Source organism: Hakea prostrata, chromosome 1 (assembly GCF_041222555.1).
Source record: "Hakea prostrata isolate BN-2017 chromosome 1, UWA_Hpros_2, whole genome shotgun sequence".
NCBI classification, from domain to species: domain Eukaryota; kingdom Viridiplantae; phylum Streptophyta; class Magnoliopsida; order Proteales; family Proteaceae; genus Hakea; species Hakea prostrata.
Genome location: NC_142600.1, coordinates 68,467,076 through 68,478,942, shown reverse-complemented (window position 1 = coordinate 68,478,942; position 11,867 = coordinate 68,467,076). Strand labels below are relative to the sequence as shown.

General features: G+C 35.4%; 1 protein-coding gene and 1 pseudogene across 1 annotated transcript; both read right to left on the bottom strand.

Annotated features, from left to right (window-relative positions):
* Positions 1 to 1,663: 1,663 nt before the first annotated feature.
* On the bottom strand, positions 1,664 to 2,705 carry LOC149029566 (transcription termination factor MTEF18, mitochondrial pseudogene; annotated as a pseudogene).
* Positions 2,706 to 4,870: 2,165 nt separating this feature from the next.
* Positions 4,871 to 11,326, bottom strand: LOC149029565 (putative trehalose-phosphate phosphatase F). Its single transcript, XM_089141953.1, has 13 exons — positions 10,729 to 11,326; positions 7,844 to 7,936; positions 7,224 to 7,746; positions 6,990 to 7,130; positions 6,804 to 6,875; positions 6,585 to 6,713; positions 6,401 to 6,457; positions 6,187 to 6,288; positions 5,994 to 6,071; positions 5,805 to 5,874; positions 5,618 to 5,688; positions 5,433 to 5,525; positions 4,871 to 5,315 (listed from the first exon to the last, which is right to left on the bottom strand). Exons 3-13 carry the CDS (start codon positions 7,533 to 7,535, stop codon positions 5,232 to 5,234), a joined length of 1,209 nt encoding a protein of 402 aa, XP_088998079.1. The 5' UTR covers positions 7,536 to 7,746; positions 7,844 to 7,936; positions 10,729 to 11,326; the 3' UTR covers positions 4,871 to 5,231.
* Positions 11,327 to 11,867: the final 541 nt, after the last annotated feature.

The following is an 11,867-nucleotide window of genomic DNA, read 5'->3' as shown; positions in this document are numbered from 1 at the left end:
CAATTGACCTTATTGGATACCTCAGGGGAGGCAGATGCAAAGTGTCCATTTAGTTGGACTAAAAATGACATAGGTCAAACCTTAGGGGGTACCCTTAATTTTTTTATTGAAAAATTACAATATGATAATATTTATATATATTTTTAGGATTTTCATTATGTATAACGGCATTTGATAAACATCAATCCGAAAATCCCTATAGTTGAAGAACTAAGAAAATGGTAAGTACTTTAATTATATTTTAACTTACTTGATAATACTTCTAATAAAACTTTTATGTTATAGGTTATAATAAGAGGCTGGTCTAATGAAATTTTACAATGACAAACCAACAGAATAAACACATAAAGATGCAAAATATATAATAATGAAAGATTTAACTGAAGACTCAATAAATTCTTTTAAGGTAATTTTTTAGTGACTAAATTATTTTATTCTTAAATTTATCATAATATTACATTATAATTTACATCCTTATATTTCTTAGTACTACTAAAATATATTCATTTACAGAAGGGATGTTATTTTTATATTAAAACATAATTCAAAATATCCAAAACCCAGAACCATGGTATAATGTCTGTAACTCTTGCATAAAAAAAATATATACATTTAAAAATAGAAGAAACAACTTGTGATAAGTGTGGAAACAAAAATGTAAAATACACACTACAATAAAATTTTAAACTTTAATTTATATTAATAAAAATTTATATTGTGATTTTATTAATTAACAATACATTGTTCTTTCACAAGTTTATAGGAAGATTTATAGTGTCAGATTCTACAGGAACAATAACAATTATAATGTTTGATATATAGAAAGTATTGATGATTGTTCAACAACTGAATATGCAACATCGCCAGAAAAGGTAAATAAAATATCTATTTATGCATTATAAAATAATATATTTATAATACCAATTTAGATTACTCAATAGAAATCTAATATTTTTTTAATCGAATTTTACAGCAAAAAGACAAATTAGATTATTGTCATGGTCAGATGCAGTCGTTCTACTTCAAATTCGATAGTAGAAATAGATACAACATAAGATCGAAGGCCATTGTTGTAGATCTAAAAAAAATGAAGATGATAAGCTGAAACAAGTAGTTGATTTAGACGAATATAAAGATAAAATGTAAAATGTAAAAATATAAAAATTGAAAAAAATTAGCTATGATAAGTTTAACTAATCTTCATGTATTAAATACTAAGATTTTTTTTTTTTTTTTTTGTTTATTTGAATGTACCATTTCAACTAAATTTAATTATTTCATTATTATAGCACAATCTATTTAGCATATAAAGCACAAGAAGTTACTAGTGTGTGTGTATATAATATTATACACTAGTAACCACACATGTACACATGCACGTGTGATGTATTCTTAAATATAATTTTTTATCAGCGAGGTTGTGTCTTGGTCTGAAAAAACAAGGGGCAAGAAAAAAATTATGCATATGTATATGAAATTATATATATATAATTTTTTTTGGCTACTATTTATTCTTCGATTGTAGACGTACCTTTACTTTATCATATAGAGAGGCTGAATCTTTCATTATAAATTATGAATCCATAACAAATTGGTTCAGATTGAGATAGCTAGACGAAATGTTGGTTCTCATAGAAGTCTGCAAGTATCATGTTTGCTACTGTTAATCAATGTTATTATCAGCCAAGTCTGGGACAATATAAATCATGTCACCTTGCTCACTATCAGATGGTCTTTTAGGTGAGAAACACCCCCAAGAATTGTTTTGGAGCAGTGGGTGACCTCTGTAAAGACGACAAAGAATTTTTTTTTGAAAGTGGCAAAATTGCTTGCAATGGAATAATCAGTTAGATTCGCATCCATTCTGTAAACCATCTATAGAATCTAACCCTAGCTTGATTCAATTCTTTAAATGAAAATGCTACCAAGCTGGGAAAATCTCAAGGTCGTGTAGTGAGCTCCCTGCCTCCTTGCATATGAAGTTCACCTTTTGTTCAAGCATTTCTGGATCCTAGTTGAGGATAGTTGGCTTCAATGCTATCATCTTATAGAGTTTGCAGAAGTCAATACCTAGTCGCAAGAGTCAATCAAACCTCTCTTGCAATTCTTTCGATGAACCATGTAATAAAGATAAGAGATTCATTGTTGAGACATTCTCTCCAAACCTAATTCCGAGTAAAAAGTTCAATTTCTCAATCTGATACTTGTGATTCCAAGCATTTTGGATTCAATCTAGTTGATGTTTAAACTCAACATCCAAATCTTCTTTAGGAATACTTGTGATGCAATAAGTTAATAGATGATGTTCCCCATTGATGATCTCGTTGAAGAACCATGATTAATTATCAAATGTGGCAAATTACCCAACTTGTGCCCAAAACATATGGATAGTGGATACTTACGAACAACAGAATCCAATTGCTCTTTGCTCAATCCAATATGTTTCAAAAAATCAAACCGATATCATAGGGCTCTCTTAGGTCATAGTTTAGAATATCAGGGTTCTCGAGAAGCAACAAAGCCACATACACCTTATTCACACCAAATCGACAAAAGAATTCCACTTTCTGCACCAGAAACTCATCTAAGTAATGAAGAAAAATATTATGTCACGTGCCAAAGAGTACCCCTATCTTTCTCATCTCACATCCTAGCACAATTAAAATCCTAATTTTCCTACAAATATCACGCCACGAATAACACATTCCACTAACATGACCAACTAAACCAAATTTAAGACAAACCCTATCCAAATCATCAAATAACACATCAATTTGGCCAACCAAAATTCCCTCATTATACAGCTTCCAAGCGCGTTCTAGGAGAACCCAAAAGCATAAAGCACATGAGCAACCTTCAAAATATTCCCATCTTCAGATAAGAAGAACTAGTGGATTGACAATAGACCATTGATTTCTAATGCCAATACTCTCAAAGAAAAACTCAATCTTGTCGATGGATGGTACCTCAAGAATTTCTGTAAATTCCTAAAATAATTAGACCCTGAGAATTCCACTTTTGAGATGAGATCAAAGAGGGAAACAACGGAGTTCTTGCCTCAGCCAAGGAAAAAAAGAAGAAGGATCAAGTGGAATGAAGATACTTAGTTAATGCCTACTGGGCTTGTTCTACTGCTCTAGCTCTATGACTTTCCGAAGCTTTGGGAACTTGGAGGTGCAAGTGAAAAGCTAAAATAGCGTGAGATGAAGCAGCAAAGTAAAACAAAGAAGACATGAACGAAATGCATAACAATGGGTTACAATAGGTTTTAGTCCGATAGTTCCCAAAGAATCAAAAGAGACGGAGAGAGCTCTCATGGGATCTTTAGTTTCAGGCATGAACACATTTTGGACTATTCGAACTTGCGATCGGAGCTTTGAGTTTTTGCTCTCTGCAATCTGTGATTCTGTGGCCCTGGGGAAGGCATGTTGGAGAAATGAGCCACCTCTAAGAAGATACAATAGAGGCAAAATTTGGTAACTATTGAGATTCAATGCAACCTTTAGTTTTTTGAAACCACAACGACATTCATGGATTTCCAAGACTATTTCTTGGAAGATGGAGAGATAATTGTCAAAGTAAATATTTAGTTTTTTCAACTTGATTTCCTAGGGAGTGGGAAGTGGGATATCTGGGTCAAGAGAACGAATAGATAAAATTGTAATTGTAATTGTAATGAAAATCAAGAGAGTGAATAGACAAAATTGTAATTGTAATAAATTTTTAGTTATAGATATCCTCACTTATATACACTTAAATTAATGAATGAAGGTAATTTTAGAAGTAAAGAATTTATAGAGACATTCAATTGGTTTTCAATGAGAAGAAAAATAAAAAGAATTCCAAGAGATACTCTCTTTTTCAATTTGTGTTCTTAAGGGTTTCAATTTTCATAAAGGAAAGGTAGAATTAAAATGAGGTAGTAGTATTAATTTTAACTAATTAATCTTTAAGGAAGCAGAAATGTAGCCATATCTCTGGAGTTCTGATACGTAGTGTGTGTGTTCAGTATACCCATTGGTTCTTAAGGAAATTCTTAAGGAAATCAATTGATGAGGATTGGTGGAGTTCCCAAAATTTTGTTAGGGGCTAACCATTGAAGCTCCAGAGTTGCACTACCATCTGCCTCTTCTTAGAACTCACTAATGCCCAACACGTTCAGGTAGCTTGAAAATGGATCAGAGACGAGGAGGCCATGTTTGAGAAAAGAAAGGGAATTTTTTTTTTATGGAACAGAGGTGGGCTTTGAGAAAACTGGGTTTTTCACTTGTATTGGGATCCAATCTGGTGCATGAACAATCTAACATTAGATTGAACTAGCTTGGTATGAAATGGTTAAAAAGCTTGAATCAGCAAGCTTGACTCAATTCGTTCATCTCATTGATCAAGTAACTAATATGAGTGGTAAGGTAATTTGAGTTTTGCAAGTACAGCCAGCATTCAGTTCTGCCAAAAACTTATGTTGTTTCTGTCTTTCTTGTAAATAACCGAAACCACTTCGTCCATCTTTCACAATAATTACCAACCATTTATGCAACTTGAAGCTACGGCCATGCACCAGAGCCCAGGCCATTTGGCTTCCACTTCACTCAGCCACTTCAAAATCTTCTCATTTCTGCTGCTATCCAATCAAAGGTTAGGGGGGGGGGGGTCTCTGTTGCTTCTGAGGAACTTGACTTTCAAATTGTTCTAAGGAGATTGGAGAACCCCATCTTGGTCCCCACCCCTGATAGAGGTTTTGAATCTGAATCTCTGATGTGTCTGAAGAACCCTTATTTCAGCAATTGCAGTATTCGGCTGGTAATTTGCGTCCATAAAATCAAGCAAATACCAGACATACTGGAGCCACAAAGCCCAGTCAGGCAGAATATTTCTTTGGGGGATAAATAAATATGTATATATATATTTATAAATAAAAGAATTAAATATCAACAATATTGAATAGATGAAAATACTAGAAGAGAGCCAAAACTGGTAGAAATAAGAAGGAAAAAAATGATTTAATACACCCTAGAAAGTAGAAACTGGGAGAAGATGATAAGAACCATCAGAGTTGGGAGGGGAAACATGTACAAGAAGGGATGATACAAGTAACCATTGACATACACTGCAAAACCAGGCGCCAACTTGAAATATTAACACTTCCGGTAACTCCTCGCCCAACTTGATTTTATTAGCTATAACAACTATAGAACATACAGGTACTACTATGTGCAGACTATTTTATGCTCCTATTCCTCCTCCTCCTCTTTTACATGCTCACATACTTCATCTGATCTCTTGCATTTAACCAGGGACTCCAGAAATTCCATTACCTGTCGATGACAAAAAAATGAATTCATCAAAAATCAAAAATAAAAAATCAATCCAGTGGGAGTTACCAAACAACACCAATAATTTCAGCTTTTCAAAGACTTGATCTGCAAGATTACCTCTGACGGATCTCTCAAAGAGTAGGAAGCATTGCTTTCTTTTGGCACAGACGACACTAGAATCCCAAAACCCTGACCTCCTTCTCTCAATACCTGGTATGAATTTCCCCAGCCAATGTTAGTTCACATGACGAGACTGGAATTTAAAACTGAAGAATCCATGAGAATCACCAAGCTGACTTTACCTTAAAAGCATCTTCATCTGTCCGGTCATCGCCAACGTATATAGGAAGCACATCATTAGAATTGCTTAACCCTACAGCATTACAAACACAAATGGTAGATATAAGGTTAAGGGTTGAACAGAATACTGGGATGACATCAAGTAACTTCCATTAATATATACACTCAATCTGGTGTGGTGGACTTTACCAAGTGATTCAAGTAGAAACTCCACAGCTTTCCCTTTGTCCCAGTTAATCACAGGACGAACCTCTAAAACCTATGCACATAAAACATAAGCTTTCTAAGATGAGCAAAAAAATATCCATCTAGTATGAGGAAGAAGAATGACAAGCAAATAGTTTCTCCACGATCAGGCAAAACTGATTGTGTTGGTACCTTTCGCCCATGAGTTAACCGTAAACGTGGGTAGTCTTTTAGAATTTCATGGACACATTGTGCAATTGTTGTCCAACTCTGGAAAGTTTCAAATGGGCAGAACAAAGCAAAATTGTGTTAGATAGAACGACAGTCCAAAGCCTGTATCTTAAGAGGAAGAGAACAATCAGATTAGATTCGTAACCAACCATACCTTCTCATCTACATTACGGTAATGTACAGAGACACAAAATTTGTTATTCTCAACTTTCGCACCTTCAATGTCTTTAGTGTTATCGACAAGGGATCTAAAAACCTGCACAAACATTACAACATCAATGTCCTACTCTCCTTTTACACTGCAACAGTGCAAACTTCTGAAACATAATTTATTGCTTTGCAAGAGATGTTACTGCAGAGGGGCACACCTTGTCGATCATGGGTATAAACTCACTTGCAGGCTGGAATAGATTTACTTCCTTACCCTGCATCCAAAAGAGAGAAGATCAATACTACATGTATAATAATAAAGTGAAAAGAAATACCACATGATTTTAGTCATCTATATGATTGACAATTAACACTTGCTTGTAAAGATGAAGCACGTCTTACCTGCTTGTCAGTAGATCTAATGCAGTTTGGATGGCCACCAGTGGTCATTGAATTTCGGACTGGACCCATGATGTCCATCCCATGACTACCAGCGTAATAGAGTTCTGTTAGCCCTACAAATTCAAACACCTAGAAAAGAAGAAAAGTGCAGACAAGGGTCAAACCCAAGAAATTGTCATCTACAATTCACTCACAGTAAAATGAAGATCATGCAGTTACCTTATCACGACTTCTTCCACTTACTATTGCAGTCGGGAAATACTTTGCAACATCTCTTACAGCAGAACGCATCTGAAAAAAAAAATCTACGGTTCAGGAGAAGACATAGATAAATTTCGAATTCTTTTTTTAAATTGACAAAAAAAAAATAAAAATTTAAAGAATTCCAAAGGGGTACAGTCTTACAAGGTTAGACATGAATGCTCGGTCAGGGTCATCTACGATTGGCGACAAAGTCCCATCATAATCCAGAAACAATGCTATCCGTTTCCCCTTGGCATGATTCATGATTTTCTCAAAAGATGAAAGTGCTGATGGGTACTTGAGCTGCATAAAAGATAAGCGTGAGGGATGAGCAATTACCACAGATAAGTTCCCTGTAACACAAATCAGTAACCTGAAAAAACAGAGTAAACATACCATCCAGCAGCTGTAAGCAATATCTGCATCATTTGGTGCAACCTCAACATTCAGTTCTTTGGTTAACTTCTTGCGAGGAGGTGAGGATGATATCATGGAATCAAGCCACCCATTGGAATGAACATCATCAAATTTCCCAGCAATGGGCTTCTTCCAAGGAAATGAAGGAATAGTTAAATACAAGCTAGGGGGGAACACTACTGCTGGTGCTGAGTAAGGCAATACACTGGAATAGATGCTTCCAAATCTTGAATTGTTAATGGGAACAGGATCAGTGAGAACAGGAGCAGAATGATTCGATTTCAAGTCCATTGGATCCAGAATAATAGAAATGGTTAAAGTGTTTGTTTGGAATGTAATAAATGGGATAGCAGGTCCTTTCAAGACTTATGGTGTCAGATGTAACACAGCACTATCTCAGCTACGTTTACCCAACCATTTTGTCAATGAAAAACCACCTCTTCAAAGTTTTCTTATCAGTGCTGTTATGCGAGCAGTCCATCAAGCACAGGCTTCCTGAAAGCTGCGGCAGTCAGAAGTGTGCGTTAAACAAAAATAAATATACTTCCAGCATCAAGAAATTCCCCAAACATAACAAAGATGCATAAAAAAAATTATACCTTTTCATCTCCAAAACTACACTGCATTTATATCAAGCACCTGTAAATCATTTTCACAACGAATGTTGAGAAGGAAATGCACACTTCAACTTTCTGCATGACAAAATAGAGGCAGTTATTAAAATAACATACTCAAAATGTAAAACCTCAGCAGATAAAAATGATGATGGAAGTTTGTTAAACGATCAACAACAGCAGCTTCATTTATCTGCCATTCTAAAATGGCCAAGGCAACAGTTGCCTAGGGTAAAACATGAGCAGAAAGACATGATATGGAATGATGAAACAGAAAAAATTAAATTGCCCACTGCTAAATGCGTAAACACCATGCATGTAAGAGGAAACACAAGATAGATTGATCAAGAAAGATATTAGATTACCATAAAAGAACTAGAAATGGAAACAATCATTGCATCAATAACAATGAATAATTTTTAGCACAAAGAGATTCTACAAGTTTCAACAGTTTATAGCAATCAGATCAACAATATCACAGATACTAGGCACAAATATCTCATTTATGTCAGTGGTCTACATAATAACCTGGCAGGCTAATATAGTAATCTACGAAAATGGTCTTAGAACTGGTAACCATTAAGGAAGAAACACTGTAAATTTTTCAAAGCAACGACCCCAAGAGCTTAACTTAAAACGACGAAAAGAAAGACATTTTGAAATTCATTAAAAACAAATGGGTTTTTAAGAGAGAAACCCAACTGATATGACAAAGCAGTCGAGTAATCTGTTCATGAAGAGTAGCAGAATACAGAACATCAATTAATTTATCTTGTGACATAAAGTGCATGACTCTAGCCTTATTACACCACACCATTCTGTTTTCATATATTTCGTTCAATTCAAATACAGGATTTCCAAGATCTAGTAAAATATAAAATAAAAGACAAATCTCAATGACAATTTAATGTATAATTTGTGAAAAATGCTAAAATCCATTAATATAGTTGATGTCATTGTTCTGATAGAGAACAACACCAAATCTACTTTTTCATGAAATAATTAACTAAGAATTCTGCATTTATTCCATGCCTCCAAAGGTAAGAAATAAACTCAGTTTCATTGTTATAAAAAGCCACATTTTTAAAGATAAACAAAAGAAACTCTGTTATTGTAATTTCCATCTTCTTAGAGGCCTTCTCTATCTCCATTTCTATATCAATGCAGGAACAGAACCTAGGAAAGACAAACCATGCTTCTGTTATTGGCATCTGGCAACTAAACAAACATGCAGAAAGGGGCTAAGGTAAATAACTGATGAGAATCAAGCATGTGAGCTATAAGGTACACAAGTTTAATTTAGTTTATAAGAAAGAAAATGTCTAGGTCCTTCACGATCTTCAGATACAATACGATTCACATCTAGACACCAAGAGTCTGTACTTACCATATCTAAGTGAATCATCATTAATGTTAACCATGAACAGTCTCAGTTGCTATCCTGAGTAATAATTAATTATTCCCCCAGTGATTTTAAAGTTTCATCTACAGTGATCACAGTGCTTACACACCAAATTGATGTTAATTTCCATTGTTTAAGTCTATGTCCACAAAACGACACCAAGAAAATGAAAAAATGAAAAAAAAAAAAAAAAAGGATATAAAAATAAATTAGCTCATTTACAATAAAATCAAAATTGTAATTCATCAAAGGTGAAAATAAATGTTTGTGGAAACTATTGCCAAGGGTCATTCAAGCAATTCAAAAATCAAACCAACTCTGGAAGGGTCACTGAAATGATAAAGTTTGATAAAGAAAAGTTCGTAAAGGTTACAGAAAGTGCACAAAATCGTTATACCCCCCACACAGAAGCAGGAAAGTAAAGCATTATCTAAGGGCCCTACACATGAACTTGGGGCTGGTGAAGCATTAGAATCTGCCGAATACAAATAAAAAAGGAAGAACCAACTAAAATGATCAGAAAAAATATAAAAGCACCTTTGCTTTTGTGGTTACAATATGTAACTTTGATTACCCAAAACCAAGACAAAAATTTGATAAAATTATTCCCTTTGATACCGAGTATCGATTCAAAAGCAGTCGGAAATGACCGCTAGGCGTTTAGACGAAGAACCCAGGGGAACCGAGTCTTTTTGACAAAGATGATAAAGACATTTGACCTAATCTTTCCTAGCTGTCTACAGCAATCGACAAAAAGTTACAAGAACAGATATAGGACATATACATTGTTTCACATCAGTTTAGATCAGATACAGCTTCATAGAGCAGAAATAATTAAGTTTAATGTCGGCAGCTTTACTCCAGAGCATTCAAATCAGAAATTACACAAACCCACCATGACGAACATTGATGATTCAAATTTACAAAATTCATAAAATCAACATAAAGATCTCAACTGTTTGGGGGTCCCAATATCCAAGTCGGTGTAAAACAACAAGAAGCTCCAAAACAAACCCTCGTGTCATGGCACCGAGAAAGTTAACTCACAAGACCAATCAATGGAACCGCATATCATAAAGCTTTGCTGATATTCACTAAAAAAAGAAAAAAAAAAGAGGCTTTTCTGGTTAATCGTTTCTTCCTATTATAAGAAGCCCTGCTTTTGAAACAAAAACACATGACTCACCAAGAATAGAAAATAGTCAACAGGACAAACAGAAGGCCAATGAATATCCCACAAAAAAAATCAGAAAACATGAAATCGTCAAAAAAAAATTCTTCTTTCTCGTCAATGTTGAACAGTAAATGAGAGAATAACAGACCCCAAAGCAAAAGAAAACAGAGATAAAGAAGCTCTTCCCACGCGCGGATGATTCTTTCCATAGCTCACATTAAATCCGATAGCATTGCGTGTAAACCGAATAATGCTTAGGTTTGAAAAAGATAGAAATAGAGAATCGTTTCCTACCTGATTCAGGAGCACCTGAAAACCAGTCCTTTCTTCAATAGACCAATAACGAATCACAAACGGAGCTTCGAAATGCGAATATTAGATCGTATTCTCAGATTCTAATACCAACACTACTCCTGGAAGCGAGATATGATGAAAGGGAGGAAAGACTCTGCTTTAAAAGGATGAAAAGCGAAATCCCGTGGATACAAAGGGGAAGAAGAAGAATCAAAGCAGAGAGCAAAGGAGAAATCGAGGTCAGAAAGAAAAATAGATCGAAACTTCTTTAAAGCAATCGAAGTCGCAAAGAATCCTAGAAATCGCCCACAGAAAAGAAAAGCAGAAGATTTTCGAACATAAATAGAGATAAAGACAGAGAGAGAGAGAGAGAGAGAGAGAAGAACGCTTGCAAAAATTTTCCGCAAACGAAGAATGTGAAATCGAGAGAAGAAGAGATCGAAGCAGCGGTGCTTGGGTATTTATAACATTTTGTCCGCCAAGAAGACGTGCTACTCAAGGCAAAGCAGTTTGTTTAACCCGGAAACTCCACCAGAAATTACAAAATCTCAGTTAGTTTAATCGTTGAAAAATAATAACCAAACCAACAAACGGGAAGGGAAACTATGAATTGTGTATCTAATGGAAAATTTGGAAATTATAAATAGTGGCGTTAGAAGCTGAAGGGCCCACCGGGGTGACCTCCTTTGACGTACACGTGTTGACGCGTATTTGCCGCCCATAACGGAGATGACACCTGTATTTTAACCCAGGTGACGTGTCCACGTGTCAGAGCGGGCCCCGGCACGTAAGAGTGACGAATCTGCCGCAAGCGTCGCTGTCCAGCCCAGCTGGTGGTTTTCTTTTTAATCTTCAGGCATTTGGTGGGAACGGCAAACCGGAAGAGAAAAAACGTTGAATAGTAGCGGGCGAGATGGATCCACGTGGCATTAGAAAGTGGGTAAACAAAATCACGTGCGTAAATATGCAAAAGGTTAAGTTAAGTTAAGTTGAGTTGGTGGTGGCGTTCACTGCTGAGGTCGTGAAGACGAAAGCGTAACTGAAAAGCGGACCAACTTTTCGTCGGTTGGCTTCTTCCATCTCCATTCTCCTTGTAAGAAGAGCCTCTCCAACTTCATATGGTCCTCAGTCCTAGCTGG

Coding starts and splice junctions, on each gene's coding strand:
- LOC149029565 (XM_089141953.1), bottom strand. CDS start 7,535: ATGGACTTGAAATCGAATCATTCTGCTCCTGTTCTCACTGATCCTGTT. Junction 7,131..7,223: donor TTGCTTACAGCTGCTGGATG/GTATGTTTACTC, acceptor TCTTTTATGCAG/CTCAAGTACCCATCAGCACT. Junction 6,289..6,400: donor TTATACCCATGATCGACAAG/GTGTGCCCCTCT, acceptor ATGTTTGTGCAG/GTTTTTAGATCCCTTGTCGA.